This window comes from Cryptomeria japonica, chromosome 6 (assembly GCF_030272615.1).
Source record: "Cryptomeria japonica chromosome 6, Sugi_1.0, whole genome shotgun sequence".
NCBI classification, from domain to species: domain Eukaryota; kingdom Viridiplantae; phylum Streptophyta; class Pinopsida; order Cupressales; family Cupressaceae; genus Cryptomeria; species Cryptomeria japonica.
In genome coordinates, this window is record NC_081410.1 from 613,434,330 (window position 1) to 613,451,993 (window position 17,664).

Here is a 17,664-nt window from a genome sequence, read left to right on the forward strand (position 1 = left end):
CACAAGTAACTATCTGCAGAATAGGAACCAGACTGGTTAAGGTCATACAATGTTCTTTACCAGAATAGATCCTGTTAGGAATCTCAATCTCTGTTAGGAGATAAGTCCAATCAAAGACTACCTTGCTAGAGGATTTTAGATCCACAGATGTGAACCACCTTGTTAGAGGATTTTACAAAGGCTACTCTGAGCCTACCCGGTTAAGGGCTTCAGACTTGTCAAAGATGTGAGTAATCAACAAGTGAATGAACTAGCAAATAGCACAGATTGCTTGGTTAGATCCATTCTGGCTCATAGCTAATGCATTTCAGCATTATTTCAGTCTTCAGTAACTCACACTCTATTACACCTCAAAAAACTTGATCTTCATAGTTAAGATCGTTCTTACAAAAACTCATCAACCACCTTAAACCGTAGCAACCCCTTAAAACCCTAGACATGATGTCTTTATGAAGGAATCTGATTTCATGTCAGTCCAATAGGTTTACAATCCAATTTCCTAGGTTCAATGAATCTAGACATACTTGGTAACACGACACAAAAAGCACCACCAGAGTGTCGGCACCGTCAAACAATCGGTGGATGGTAACTCATCACAAAATGCCGGTTGATAACTCATCACAGAATGCCTGTTGGTAACTCATCAGAGTATTACCGGTTTACACAAAATACCGGTTGCCGGTTTGACAAAAATGAAGACTAGGAAATATGTGTTTTGCCACTTTGATCCCTCGTACCGCTTGGAGTCAACATACCGCTTCAGACCGGTAAACACATTCTGCAAATCACCAATAGTATAAAGACTATAATACAACATACCGGTTGCAACAAATTCCGGTTGAGCTTTAACTCATACATATAAAAGTGATCTCAATGCAAGTGTGTGTCCATCAATGACAATCGCAACATAATCATCAAAAATGCCAACAAATTTATGATAAGGCATGTTATGTAGAAGCATTGAGAGATGGATATATTGAGTTATGATTAAGCATCGTTGATGTTTACAAGATTGAAGTTGTTTACTATTAAAGTTGTCATAAATTGGTTGATGTCAAGTATTCTTATGAATATTGATCTTGACTGAGATATGTTTGCTTTGTTTGACTGAGTTTGAGTTTGGGAACTTTGTATCAGTTTTTCAATATATTGATTCACCCCCCCCCTCTCAGTATTCTACCGGATACTTATTCTTTCATCATACCATCATCCACCTCCACAAATAGCCGATAATGTGTTGAAAATGTGGGTGCAAGAATCTTGTGTGTATGCAAGATCCTAAATGAACAAAAAGAGTTTTACCCTACAGTTTGGAGAGTAAACCCTAAATGATTGTAAATGTAAATGCTTCAAATCACTAGTGCAATAATGAATCTAAAGCATGAATGTAAATCTGAAAATGAAGCTCATGCAAAGACATGAAAATAACATGAAACCATACCAAACCCTAAGTGAGAGGTATAAGCAAATCATTAGTCGGTGATCTCCTATTATTCTTCAATGTCTTCAAAGCTCCTAATGGATGTTGAAAATTCTTGATGTAGACTTGGTGAATGTTTTATGAATGCTTGATTTGTTGTTGTACACTTCACATAACCTGCTCTTTCACTTCACAAGAGGCTCCTTCAATCGCTAGATCTTAGATCCTTCAAATGAAGAAAAGAAGACTTTATCTAGAAGGCTTTATCTAGGAGACCCTAACTTTGTTTCGAGTCATAGGCTGACCTAGAAATAATATTTTCTACCAATCTCTTGGATTTGAATATTAAAATATCGCCAAAACATGCTCCCAAAATTCGGGGAGAAAAACTCGGGACCAAGTAGGTAGCTACTTGGTCCGAACACACAATCTGACCAACTTTTTGCCAAATTTTTGAGGAAGTGAGATATTGTGATTTTAAAGAATAATCCAAGAGTATATGGGAATTTGAGATATCTAGATATGCGAAATCAAGCCTTAAAGGTGAAAATAAGACATAATTAGGGCATTTGATGAAATGATTTATTGGGAGAATAAAATAAAAAGGGCACACTTAGGATAAAGGGCTCAATTTTATGATGTGTAGAGGGATAAAAGAAGACTTTAGATTTGATTAAATTAATTAATTAAATGCTTAAGGAGGAATTGAAATGCAAGATGCAAACACACTAAGGTGAGTGCTAACCTAAGCATGGAATTGTACCACCCAATGAAGGGTGTACAATTTACGACACTACACATACATACATACATATATACATACATACATGCATGCATGCATACTATCACGAGACATCTACTTGTATCTTTCATTTAATTACTTAAATCTGTTTATTACTTGTTACAAAACAACATGATAATGGTTAGAAACAATGAACATATATACATTGAAATGGATAATGCAAAGAAAATTTACATCAAGATCATTATGCACAAAGAGTCATATAGGTTTCATCTTGCATACAAAGATAATATGTAATCCAACAAATTTTGCATGTTTCTTAGTAGGAAACATAAACATGTAGTATCATGAGGTTATCATTCGTAAGAGAGTTATTTTTAAGAGCATATGCATGTTTTTCTTATTATGTATTTTATTTAAATAAAGTAGTTATTTTCTTGCATGTGATGGGTTTACCTTCTAGGACGGGTATTGAATATGGGCTAACAGAGAAGGTTGATCTAGTTTTTTATAAAAACGAGATATTTTCAAGTACTTTGGCCAAATCCATATTTTCATTGAAATAAATTAATGTAGCCTAGAAAAATTATATCGATATGTTTCTTTGTCATATCCTAATAGTAGGACATGGCCTGTTTATGTTAGAAATGCATGTAGATATGTAAGGTTGCACTGGGGTTCCCTCATATTGTTTGTAGGTAGTTAGGCATTTCATGTAGGAATGGGTATTCTGCGTGTCATGAAGAATTTTGGGGAAGCGTAAGCTTCATGTTTAGGTAGAAAAGTGTTTGAGCCATGTTCTTGTCTCTAGGACTTGCAGATGACTATTGGGGTCAATGGCGTTCAGAGACTCATTGATTATATTTCATATATCATTTATTGTATATCACTTGTACTTGTACATAATTATTTGGATTGAGTTGATTTCATGGCATGAGAATCTAAGTTGTACTATCATATATCTCATTTTATGTGGTAACACCTAGATTAGGCACTCTACATATGAGATGTAATTTGACATTTAAATTAATAATATTGAGATATTTTACTTGATTTTCATAGTCATATCAATTTGAGAAAGTATTTATTCTCATGATATAATTTAAGGAGAGAGAAATTTACATCCCACTTTGACATGATGATACACATCTTCATTTTTTAGCATTGCAAGTCATGTCTTAACTAACAATCTAGAACTTGCAATAAGCCCAAAAGCATGCACTGCAATGATAGATTGACATCTACCACCAACTAAAAATATAACAAGGACCACCATTGGAGGCAATAGTGGGATGGATTAAGTAACCATAAAGTTGGGAGGATAATAACCAACAACTAATTGCTAGTGATGGGGTCGATAATTCAATGAACATAAATACATACTTTATAACTTAAGCAATTAGATATGAGCAACAATAGATCAATGATAGAATAGAATAAGGAAGCATCAGAGCCAAATAACGATTTAGGATTTTTAAACTAGAGCAAACCAAAACCCATCTACACATGTAAAAGAAACCCTAAAATTTGAACAAGCTCTACCATATAGTGTTCTATTTTTTTAAATAATAGTGTTTCGTGTTTTAGAATATTATTTCTGTACAATTTATTTTTTCTATTTTATAGATCTATATTTATCTAAAGATTTTTCTAAGATAAGATTAACTTTTTAGCAATTAAAGTATTTACACAATAGTTATAGTTAAAAGTAAAAAGTATTTCTTATTCAAAGAATCTAATATTTATATAATTTGTTATTGAATCAAAATTACTCTATATTTAAAACATGTAATTATAAAATAATAATTTTTCAAAATTTGATAAAAGATAAGATAGATCCGTCGCTCACCAAGTCATTTATGGAAATAAAAAAGACAAAGAAATTGCAAATGTTCAACACTTCAAAACTTGCACCCAACAAATTTGTTTGATGTTAGAATTGTATGAATAACTATTAATAACATCACTTGCACAATGCCATTTTCACAAGAGTGCCTAAAACTCACATTCTCCCTTCATCTACCCTCTTTTGTTCACATGACAATTAATTCTAGGTCATCAACAAATCTTTGCAAAGAATTAACAAATAGTTAAAAAACCACAAGTTTATTGAGTCATTCCCGCAAGCAAATCTTCTTTCTCTCATAAGATGCTATGGATTACAATAAATCATATCACATATTATTATATTGATACTTGAGAGTGATAGCTTCAAATAATCATTAATAAAATCACCTTGCCTCTTTTATTCACGTGAGAATTAATTTTTCTCAAGCTTATTTATTGGACATTCAACATGCATTTGCATGAAACTTTTCTCATTCTTCTTTTCTCTCTTTGATTCATGTACACTCCCACCCACCTGTTAGGTACTCAAGAGTGATAGCTTCAAATAATAGTTAATAAATTTACCTTGCATTTTTTATTCATGTGAGAATTAATTCCTCCCAAACTTATTTATTGGACATTCAACAAATGTTTGCATGAAATCCTTTCTCATTCTTCTTTGCTCTCCTTGATTCATGGACAATCCCTAACACCTACGAGTGATAGCTTCAAATAATCGTTAATAAATTCACCTTGCCTCTTTTATTCATGTGAGAAGTAATTCCTCCCAAGCTTATTTATTGGACATTTAACATGTGTTTGCATTAAATCATTTCTCATTCTTCTTTGCTCTCCTTGATTCATGTACACTCTCACCCACCTTTAAGCACCCTATAGCGAATGGCCTTTCTAGATAACATGAGAGACAAGTAGTTGTGATTTATTTTCATGACTCAAATGGGTTGATCTCATAATTATTTCATGTCTATAAGCAAAGCCAATATGTTATTGCATAGTTACAAGTGTTCTATACGCTTTCACTTCGCTACATAACATTTGACAAATTTTTAAAAATATATATAGATTCACTTCGCTACATAACATTTAACAAAAAAATTAAAATTTATATAGAACACTCGTAGCCATAACATATTTGCTTAAAAATATCTAATAGTAGACACACCTTAAGATTGATCATTGAATCTTGGATGTGTCTCAAAGTGTAACTCAATCCCATATCGTTCTCATAAATAACTCCCAATTTAAATAGATGAACCAATATGACTTTATAATTGTAACATAAAGTAACAAATTTGTACTATAACCATATTCTTTTTTTTTTTTATCTCAAGTGTAATTTTTACTTAATTTTTTTTTTTTTATTATTTTAAAGATTGAACTATCTACATACAAAGTATAACTGTTTCTTTTTATAGAAAATTAATACTTATATAAATTTATTATTTAATACAATCAGATCTATAAAACATTTCATTAAAAATATTTTTAACATAAAATTATAATATTTGATATTAAATATGTATTATTAAATTAATATAATATAAAAATGGGACCTCATTTAAAAATATGCGAAGCTATTAGAATTTTTTTCGAAGTAGTTAATCTCCACATAATAATGAGATAGATTTTTATGCAGTTTTTACCATTCATTTCTTTTAGCATTCCATCATATAGTGTGAACGTTGATGAAAAAAACTCACACAATCTAATCAAATGTCTAGATTTTACCATTCCAATCCTCATAATTCCCTATGCAATATTGTTAAAACCTGAAAAAATCTGACCAAAAACTGTCCTGTTATGTGGATATATACCATTTTATATGGAAATCAGACGATTGCTCTTTTTTTAAATATAGAAATAAACAACCACAAAACATTTACTATTACTATAATAGTATAAATACATATGATCGCCACTAAATGACACTTATCTATTGGTTGCTTAAAAAAAATACGCTATATACATTTACTACTACTATAACACGGTAAAAACGGATACAGGTACTCACCACTAATTGATTGTTGCAAACAGGCTTCCTTGACACACATTTTTTTTCTTCCTTCTTTATTAATGAATGAAAACTTGTTTATTATGTGAAGACTAAAATGTCAAACCCAACGTTGCACTTTATTGGTATACGATCCATTTTTACCTTATCATTATCCTTCTCACACGTGATTGGCGTGCATCCTTCGTGGTTGGAAAATGTTTCTTCACGCGTTCTCCCGTAATTTAATAGAATGAACTTGACAGGAAATTATTGTAAAGGGGACGGTAGACTCATTTCTTGCCTTATATTGTTTTCTATCTTTACGGAGAATTGTCCGTCGCTTTCAGATCTCCAGAGCGAAAAGCCAGCATTAATCAAATTGCGGAGCAAATTCAGCAGCCGAGACAGAGATTGAAGAAAATTCAGAGCATAGGGAATTGCGAGAAAATTAAATCAGCGCTGCGCCACTGTCAATTGCGGTAAGTGATCCGTTCTCTGTCATATCATAAATTTTCTGACTGTAACTTAAAAATGAAGTTTTAGGTTAGAAACTACCTAGAATGCAGAGTACGAAAAACTCTTAAATTTCATGATAAAATGGAAGCTTTACGAATTACTTGTTACTTATGGCGGGATCTGAACATTTGCCCTACATATGGCCTGTCTCTGCAACTAATTTTCCCCAAATTTGCCTTTCACTGAGCCAAATTGCCGTACAAATTTATCTCTAGCTATAGATGTCCACCTTTTGAAACATATGGTTGTCTCCAGATCTGAGATGTGCACTGTAAGTTTGTGTAAAGCATTACGCCTTTTCTTAATGTAAAGACCTTTTGTGCACTGTAATTTTTGTGTAAAGCATTACGCCTTTTCTTAATGTAAAGCCCTTTTTTAAATTCTTAATATAGGGCTTTATTTATTTTTATTGAGCATTTAAATTTGGAAAATTTCCTTGAAAATAGAGGAATTTGAACCCCAAATTGTTGTGGATTTATTAGAGTAGAGGAATTTGAACCCCAAATTGTTGTGGATTTATTAGTCAGTTTTGCAATTTAAATTAATGATATTAGATTCTCACAATTCATTATGTCAATGTTTTGTTGTTGTTAAATTCAATTGTGTAAGAGTTTTTGCATCAAAGTTATGGTGCATTGTAATTTGTAAATAATATATTCATATTTTTATTTATTTATAATGTTTTGATTTAGTTGGTTTAAATTAAAAAATACAATCTAATATAAGTTTGTAATTACAGAAAAGCAAAAAACTATTTACAATTACAAAGATATAAAAACGGAATTGTTATTTACAATTACAACAATATCAAAAAAGAGTTGCTACTGGTTGGTAAGTATTATAATTATTTTTTAAATTTATTTTTAATATTTTTATATTCTAATGAGGAGTATTATATCTATGGTAATAAATCCTCTATTCATATATCAATTTCTTACGTTAATAGATTAAGGTCTTAATTATGTCTCATTCTTTATATATTTGTTAAAAAAAGCTCATGTTTTTAGTATGTTCAAAATTTTAAGTACTTTTTTAATGCAATTAACAAATCTGGGGCTCAAATTGTACCACTTTACAATGTTTACTAGATTCATTCTAATATAATGCTAGTTGTATATGAGTGGCTTTATAATGTCCAATCAAAATAGATATAACATGACGAATTCATGTGATAAATATCAAATATTTCCTAATGATCAAGCATTTACTCTACTTTGACGATGTACAAGTTGCTTTATTAATAAAAATCCTTTCAATGATAGAATTAATTTTGAATGAAACTACACGCTTTTTCAAAAACACATCAGAAATCAACTCTTACTAGGGGAGAGGACCTAGTAGTTGTGCACCCTAACTTTGCACTTCTCAAAATCTTACATGGAAATTTCAAATCACTCTCAATTTTTTACATCAACTTACTTGGCAAGTCCCCTCCTTATAACTAAGGTTTCAGGGCCACATCATCAAATATGATGCCACATCAGCATTATTTTTGCCAAGGTGTCCAAAACAACCCCCATAAAAGGTAAGACCAATAGGCATGCAAAAGGGGCCCCAATACTTGTGCAACTAATATGGCATCACATGATTGGTTGCTTTTTACAACAAAGTGTATACTTCATTCAATTATTGGTACTCATCATCAACAATAACAACTTTAAAGTCACAACTATTGGTGCAATGTTGTACAAAAATTGAACATTAAATCAACAAGTATGGGGGTATTAAAACAACTTCTATCACAAGAATTGGAACACCCTCAATTGTTGGGTCCTTTCCCCTATATCGTTTGCATTGACCAATTTTAGATTGAAGGAGATGCAAGGCAAATGTTGTATAAGCACATGCACAATCCTAACTACACTATATCACATGGCTTGCACAACACAATTTTAATGTCCCCTACCTGATCTATTTCAACATATTAAATTGATTGATATTTTTCGATTAGTTATTAACATGTGCTTATTTATTTTCCTCATTAGATGATTAATATCATATTTAATATAGATATCAGACCTTGTTACTACTTCAGTTTTAAGGGAGAAGGATTTATGTATGTTACCAAAGCGCTTAGAGACCAACTACAATAGGTTCCCTCAAAGTTTACAGATTCAAGCCCTTACCTATCTTGGGTCTATACCCTCAAGGCTTATGGATCACTAATCCCCACCCTATCTTGGGACTTAACCTATTGCTTGGATTTAGACTGCCCCTCTTTGGAATATCTCATCCCCATCTTCTTAAATACTGACAATAATAACATGATTTAGACTATAAGTACAATAACTTCTCATGTATTATAAATATATATGAAATTAAGTATGTTTGTCATACATATTGCAGTTTATAACAATATTATTACTAGATTTCTGCATAACAACTTTATCAGGCTTCATATACTAAGCATACATATTAAGCACATTCCCATGCATACCGCCAAGAACACAAATGTTACTGCCTGTAACTTGATAACAATTCTAATCTCATCTGATCAATGGTGATGTCACTAGATGCTTTTGATTCCTTCCCTTTATATCTCTCAATTTGAGGGAGAGGTCACACATCTTCATCATGTATGCCCTTTGGCAAGAGACATACTCTTTCACCATTAGCACCCTTTGAAATAACTCTTCATTATTTCTACTCTTTGAAAGGGACGCAACCTTTCATAATCAGATCTGCACTTATTATTTAAATCAGATCTGCGCTTCTCATTTACAAATTATCCCCCCCTCTCAAATGAGGTTTTCTTCTCCCTTTTATATCTCATTGTCAAGGGAGTCACAACTTTTCCTTTCATGTCTCTTGACTTTTCATTAATTTAATTAATCATCAAGAAAATTCCTCGAAGGCAACGATTCTCTATCCATGCAGAAAACTGCAATATTTCTTAAACGAGATTGCTCGACCCTAATAGCCTTAACCATATCCTCATTAGGCGACAGGGAGAGGGTTTTCAACCCGAGAGGACGATACTTACCATTTCCTCCTCCTCCGGGGTCATCCGTCGCTCTATCAACCCTGGGTTCACGTTTATCTCCATCGGTTGCGGCTCCTCCCGAGGCGGTCTCTGTGTCCATGCGCTCAGGCCTGCAAAAGGATCCAATAAAACATGCAGAAGAAAGACAAATGGTGGTCGAATGCTCTGAAACCACTGCCTTGTAAGAGATTTTTTCATGCTCTTCCTTATGCGGAATGACGACCTCATTTCCCAAACCCCCTTCATTATTAATGATGCCATTCTCATCATTCCTTCAAGAGGGATCTTCATTACTCAAACTACCCATCAATCTCGCACGAGCATCCTCAATGAAAGGGCACAAACGAAACCTAAGTCGAGAGGCAAATTGGCACAAAAGAAAACAAGCATGCCGAAGGAAGAAGAAAAATAAAGAAGAGGACATAGCACGACAAAGGCAAACACGAGGTGAAAAAAGAAAATCAATCCCTTCAAAATTAAAAACCACACGGGGAAGAGGACATGCATCACACGATAAGACACCACGATGACCTCACAAGCGAACTCCAACAGACTAGTTCAAAATCCGAGGAAGGTGACAGGACATCCTCCTTGGATTCGTACAAGTTGCAGAGTTGATTTTCTTCTTTTTTACTTTAATTTTTAAAAATAATTATTTTAATATAATAAATTGTAAAATTATTGTAAAAAATTAATATGAATTAAATTTAGTAAATAAAATATGAACAAGAAATTAATACAAATAATATAAATAATGCACCTTAAAATAAATGTTCATTAAAAATATTATAAAACAAAATTTATTGTTGTTGATTTTTTAATTAAAAAAACGTAAATCTTAATTTTCTAAATAGATAAAATAACTTTCAAAATATTCTAAAAAGAAAAAAAATCATTTATAATCTCAAAAATATAATATTCAAGATATTTATATTCTAAAACAAAAATCTTAAATTTCTAAATTGATAATAAACTAGCAATCACACTTTGGTGTGCAATGGGCATGCCGAAGAGGTGTGGAAAGTTAATTAGGAAAAAAATTGGTGTATTATGCATACATTTATTGAGTCCTTAAGTTCAATTGGTAGGTCATTTAAAAATTGATGTTGTTTGTGCAATCAAGGTATCAATCAAGAAGTGATAGCTTAAAATAAACTATGCATCTAGTTATAGGGATCCAAACATGACTTAAAAAAAATCTTTGAATCGGGAAGATAACTAGATTCCATTACCAACATGATCATGTTACGTTTGCAATATGTGGAGAGGGGGATAGACATATGAATGGGTAGAGAGGGAGGGAGAGGAAAATAGAGAAATAAAGAGAGGATGGAGAAGCTGAGAGATATAAAAGGAGGGAGTGATAGAGAGAGATGGAAGGAGAGAGGAAGAGGGAGAGGGAGAAATAGAGATAGAAAGACGAAGACAATGAGAGGAGGAGATGGAGACATGAAAAGATAAAGATACAAGAAATGATATATAGAGAGAGATAGAAGGATATATATAGAGAGAGTAGGAGAGATGGAGTGAATAGAAGAAAGATAGAGATAATGAGATATATATAGAGAGGGAGAGGAAGAGATGGGAAGATAGAGCTAGAGGGAGCAAGATCAAGATAAAGGAGGTAATAGAGAGAAGTAGAGAGGGGGGGAGAGATAGAGATAGAGTGTGAGAAACAAGGGGTGCGTGTGAAAGTTTGAGAGATATTGAGATAGAGGTGGGGAGGAGTAACAAGGAGCGTGTGAGCAAGATTTAGAGAGACAGATAGAGGATAGAGAAATAAATTCATAAGATGAATAATTATCAATTAAATTAATTCTAATAGCTTTTAATTATTATTTGTAATTTCGTAAAAAAACATAAATAATTAAAATTAAATTTCAAACTTTAATCTAAAATAAAAATATAATAAACTAAATGCAAAGTCAAAATATACAAAAATCCAAATATTAATAAAAACAATAATTTTAAAAAATTATAATAAATAATAAATATTTTAAATTAAAAAATAATTAAAAAAAATAAAACAATTTTTTAAAAATTTATTAGAACTAAAATGTTAATAAAACATGTACCTAAAAAATATAATTAATAGATTACAAACATCGTTTACATTAATTGAATTACAATCCAAATCCCAACCTTAAGATTTATCATATGTTAAATGATGCATAATGTAGTGCTAGTTAGGGTATGTTCTCACATTATTTAGATTAGATCTTTAGAGATTGTATTGTGTCTAATAACTTAACTACAATTGTGGTTTTTTCTTTTAAAATTGGTTATCTATGCACCTACTAGAATTGAACCATAATTAGGTATTATAAGGGTTATAGTTAGGATTATTATAAATTTGACATTAATAATAAATATTTTAAATACTTTTAAGTATAATTCTATTTCTAATCAAATCACCACAATATTTTTTAAGCTTTCAATTAAATTTAAAATTGTAATAAATTATGATTTTAAAATTCATAAACATTTATTATCTAATATAAATAAATTAAATAAAATTATATTTTTATTTAAAAAAAACTAAAATCTAGATTTAAAACTATCTTTCAATTCTAATTTATTCGAAATATATCAAATACCAAATAGATATATATTAACTAAAAAATATTCCATGTCTTTAAAAAAATCACTTTTAACAATAAAATCAACTTAAAATAAAGAAGAATTTATGTATTTAATTATAAAAAAACATTGTATTTTATCAAATGAAATTGTTTTTAAATATTATTATAAGATTTAATATAAATAAAATATTGTGATATTTTTGTTGTTTTCCATCTAATGGCTGTAAACATTTCAAACGTATATCAGAAGACCTCCCATGTAGGAGGCTGGAGGAGGCTAGCAGCGAACCACTCCATTCTAAGGTCATCCCCAAGATTATATCAATATTATTATTCTTATATAATCATATCATTATATTTTTATTCTAGTGAGAAAAAAATGGATTCTTAGAACAATTTTTTTATTTTATTTTAATGGTGAAAGAAAAACTAAAAGGAAAAGGCTCTCTTTTCTTCCTTATCCAATTAGAAATGACAACTAAGAAAAATAACTAAATAAAGATTTTTTTTTTGCTTTAATTTTATTTTTAAAATTTAACATCTATCACTATATTTGTCATAGATTTTTTAAAATATAAGTATGCTACTATATATTTATTGTAAAAAAAATAATATACAATTAAAAAATAATAAAATGATTTTTTTGTTTTCATATATTTTAGTGTCACAAACACATCAAATGACAACTAAGAAAAATAACTAAATAAAGATTGCTTTCTTTGCTTTAATTTTATTTTTAAAATTTAACATCTATCACTATATTTGTCATAGATTTTTAAAAATACAAGTATGCTACTATATATTTTTGTAACAAAGATAATATACAATTAAAAAATAATAAAATGATTTTTTTGTTTTCATATATTTTAGTGTCACAACGCATCAAATTAAATGTTTCTAATTTTTATTCAGCAAAATTTTTGCACTTATATGTAATACTTATTATTTTTAACTTTTATTAAAATTTGACATATATCACTGTATTTGCCATAGATTTTTTAAAATATAAATGTTATTATATATTTATTGTAATAAAAATACTATATAATTAAAAAATAATAAAATGATTTTTTTGTTTTCATGTATTTTAGTGTTGCAAACACATCAAATTAAATGTTTCTAATTTTTATTGAACAATTTTTTTGCCCCTATATATAAATGTAATACTTATTATTTTTAAGTTTTAAATAAAGCCATTAGTATATAACCAATACAAAACAAAAATAATATTCTCCCCCTCGGAGATGGGTCCTATGAACCAATAATAAAATGCAGATGACAATGTTTGACCAAGTAGTGGGTTTCAATGGCGGAAATGACTTAGAAAATGTACGCTCATTGCCTATGAAATTACCTAGACAACATTATTTACACGCCGAGAAAACGGATGTATGGCATTAAAGCATTTCAATACGCGTCCGTTAAGATCAAACCAAAAAGACCACGTGAAATTGCGCGGCCAATTTCAAATATAAGAATTATATCATTCGCCGGCTGCGTGTGCTGATAGCCCCCTTTCCGGGAAAATGGATTGCAAATACAATTTAAACCTATTAACGAAGCCCAACTAGGCCTAGGTTTATATACAGAGACTGCTAAAAGAATGTAGAAATCTTGTGATCGAATAATTCAGCTGGCGTTCGAGTCCTCCGGGCTGCAAAAATTCCAGAAGCGCTCGCCACATATTCGCTGTAGCTGGTGACTGACTGTTCTAGCCTTGTTGTATAAAAACTGATGGAAAAACTAACCAGGTACAAAATCCTGAGAAAATCAAAATTCTCAATAAGTTCTCCAAGGTCTTTTTTGATATATTGTCTTTTCAAGAATTCGTGGTTGTGACTGCAACTTCTTTTGTGTGGAGTGCATGTCTTATCCTAGATTACCATACTTATAATTCTACCGAGGATTTAGATTTAATGCCCTTTAAAATGTGTGCTGGGTAGAATCCATTTGTGGGATTATAGAAGCAGGATCTAGTGGCCTATGGTCCTGGATTTGAAGTAGATGTTAGCGACAATTTGCATTCTGAATTAAAGGGGCTTTTTAGGGAGGGTTTTTAATTTAAGATCTCTTATACTGTATTTCCTCAAATAATGCTGCTGGCTGTGTTGACTTCATTTTTGGGCCGTCTTTGATTTTCCTCCCCTTTAGCCTGTGATTTGTTGTAAATTTATGCAAAATGGAAGGAGCGCCTCGGCTTCGTTTGGAAAGAACTTTTAACTTGTGAATTATGTCCTGAGCCCCTCGAAACTAACAGCAATGAACAGAAAATGCTGTATTCGAGAAGATCATTTTGGTTATATATGTTTCTGTGTGTTTGTCTCTGGCACCAGCAGAGAGAATTATGGTGGCTCCCCTGCCAAAGTCTTTGACACTGCAGAAGCATTTTAACAGTTTTTTGGTTAAATAGTAGCATCCAGTTTATGTTTTTGAACTTTTGTCGTGCAATTTGAGAACAATAGAAGCCGGGGGACGGGGGGAAAATGTTTTGGGGACGGGTTTCGGGGATGGGGGATTTGGGCCCGGAGGGGGGAAATGTGTTTTTGTAACACAGTGTTGAATTCTATCAATGAAAATACAAATCATAGATACATGAAATTAGAAGATGGATGATATTTAAAGAGAAGTGGACAGATAGGTGTAGTTATTGCAGGCAAGAAGTTATGGAGACAGAATGACATTACATCATGGAGTCTTCAGCTTACAAGAATATTCTAATTAATTATATTAAGATACTAAGAGTGAACAAATTGAATAATCTTTTTAAGAAGAAAAAATAATAAGAGTTGCAGATTTGTTGATTGAGATATACAGGTAGAAGATCCAAGATGTAGAAGGAAAAGAAGATTTAGATGCAGCTTTTTGAGCTGTACATGCTTTTCTTTACTGACTACCAGTAGATTTCATGGATTTCAACATTTGCCTAAAATAAAAAAGCCAAGTTCCGAAACAAAATGAAAGATTTTGTTGACATTTTAGAAACCAGTAATTCAAGGGATGGACAATCTCAATTTTATGGCATTTTCAATTTCTTTAATAGGTCTTGTAAAATTGTTAAGCTACATTTTGGCCCATAGAAATATTTAGTCTAATCGACGTTAAAATAATTATTTCTTCTTCATTTAGATTGTTTTCATATTAAATAGGGATGTCACGGTAGGATATCGAAGATAAATAAGAAAGCAATGTGTGCAGCTTTCTTGCATCGAAAATATTGGACAATTATGTTGTCCCACCAATTTTCAACGGCGAGTATTCGCTTTGTGTCTGGTGCTTCATTTCACGCCTTTTCTGGTGATGGGACTCCGCTTTTGACGGGAAAGGTCGATTGACCGTTCTTCTCCACCTTTATTATTCCACTCGGGATATGCAATCATCTTAAATAACCTTTTAACGGAAAGCAGGAAAGATTTGTTTTAAATAACTTCCATTGGATAAACGGATATATTTTGCTGATCTCGCCTCTTCCAAAAAGATAATCGCATCCATTCTGAGGAGGAGGAAAAGAAAGGGCGTTCAGCGTTCTGTTATCTAAGGCGTTGTCATCTAACAGGTGCGATACTCTTGGAAACAAAACCCGAAACGCATGAAGAATCTTTGGAATAAAAACAATTTAGTCGAACGTTGCTTCTCAGGTTTGAAGTTGAACTCATAAACTGCGCTGTTTGAGGATGATCTGACATTAGCATTTTCGAGGAATTGGGGAAGAAAGAAAAGGAACTGGGGAAGAAATAGAAGAAATTGGTCCGCACATAAACTTGTTCGTATGATTCAACTCACCATAATTAACAATTGGTGTAAGCGATCCATTCCTTTGACCCGACACCGTGCTTTTTTGAGTAAGATAAAGCCTTGTGGAGTGTGGATTACCCATAATGTTTCTTGCTTTATATCTAAAAGAACTTAAAATAGAATATAAGTTGGTCGGAGTTTGTACGCGGTGTTTTAGTGTCCTACGAGGTGGTTTCTTCTTTTCATTTCATCTTTAATTGAGTTGCGAGGAAGAGGGTTTTAATTAATTCGGCCCAGATTCGAGTTTTCCTGCAAAAAAGAAGACAGCTGCTTGTCTGCGAGACGTTTACCGTAGCTGACGGTGCTTAATAACCTTACTCCATCGAATCGTCTTGATTATTGCATTAAAATATATGGCTAGGTTCGTCAGGTACAGGAATGGAAGAAAATCGTTGCTTAAAATAAATAAGTTCTCCCGGTTTTGTTTGATTGTTTTGGCTTGGGAATTAATTGCTTGGGGACTGTAGATGTGTAGCTTAGAATAGATAGAAAAAAATATCTTCATTGCTTCCAGGTCCACCTTTAACAAACCGTAGTTAAATCTCGCTTAAATTTTTGTAATCTTAGTGACTTTTGTTGCCAGGTTCTTAAATTTAATGTCTCCTCATCCCTCGTCCTGACATTCTGAAGACATCTTTTCCATATTGTGAGATCTGCTAATCTCATATGCTCAATAAATTTTTTTTTCCTGCAGTTCCTAAATTTAATTCTCTCTGCTACTCACATTTCTAAAATAGAGAAGCTGTAGTTAATCTCAAATCGGTGATATTTTAATCTTGATGTTTATAAATTTAAAATCTTTTTACTACTGGCATTCGTAAAATATGGGTACGTAATGGTGATAAGCATATAATATGTCTCCTAGGGATTCGATCATGGTCTCCAGTTTGAAAGCCCTGTTCATATACCACTTGTGCACATCCCATTTGACAGAATGGATATTACTCTTTGCTGTTCGTGTTTGATGTTGTTTGTTCCTAGTTTAATTTCTTCAGTCAGATAATCTTCCTAATATTCAGTTTTTTCTTCCAACTAATATCGCCATGGAGATATAATGAGCCATTCTCTCTAAACTGTAGTTTACGTCATCTACAATGCCCATTCTGAAACAATACAATTCCACCCTTAAATGCTAAGGCCCTTTCTTCACCATAATGGTTCTTATTGTTGAAGTGAGCAATCAAAATTTGCAACATCAAATAACCTTTCAGCTTTCACACAACAAGATGGTATTTTACCAATCAAATGATACAATATTTACAAGATGATATTACATGGAAGAGAAGCCTTGCTTATATGGACAAGGTGAGAGAGATAGGATGACACAAGTTCATGATAAGTGTCTTAATCCTATGACATGAAACAACAAACATTAAATAACCTAAGACACAAGAAGCAAATGACATAAGATAAAATCTCATCACATGATCTGTCATTAGAATGAAGATAGAAATAAAGTGTGATTCAAAACACTGATGTTAAAAACTTCTGAAATTGTACATATTGTAAGCACACACTCTCATTTCTACCACTGATTTCCTAAAATAATTTTCTGCACTGGATATAACTCTAAACACCTCCCATTTTTTTACCTTGTTTGTCAGTTTTATGCACACCCAGTCAGAGTGACCTGTATTTATTTTCTCTCCCGTCTAATTTCTCCATCAAGTTTTAATAGGCACAGCAATGGATCTAACTTGTGAAAACTTTTTCATGCACAGTTAGAAATAAATGATCTTGTTAACAGGAATCTGAAAATCATCCTTTGAAGTGTTTTAGTTTCCGCTG

At 31.8% G+C, this 17,664-nt stretch overlaps 1 protein-coding gene across 6 annotated transcripts in view; it reads left to right on the forward strand.

The window, feature by feature from the left end:
* Positions 1-6,126: 6,126 nt before the first annotated feature.
* The window catches only part of LOC131037732 (diacylglycerol kinase 1), a 101,571-nt gene continuing 90,033 nt past the window's right edge, over positions 6,127-17,664 (forward strand). Inside the window, exons 1-2 of one of the 6 annotated variants that reach the window (XM_057969918.2) lie at positions 6,127-6,240; positions 6,351-6,482. Coding sequence is in view for 2 of the 6 variants with exons in the window: in XM_057969915.2 (XP_057825898.2) it covers positions 13,819-13,835 (17 nt within the window). In the remaining 4 variants the exon portion in view is untranslated. Of the gene's footprint in view, positions 6,483-7,258; positions 7,351-13,514; positions 13,836-15,542; positions 15,638-15,711; positions 15,882-16,099; positions 16,247-17,664 lie in introns of those variants that run through there. The other 5 variants (XM_057969919.2, XM_057969915.2, XM_057969921.2 and 2 more) reach the window with 5 other exon arrangements.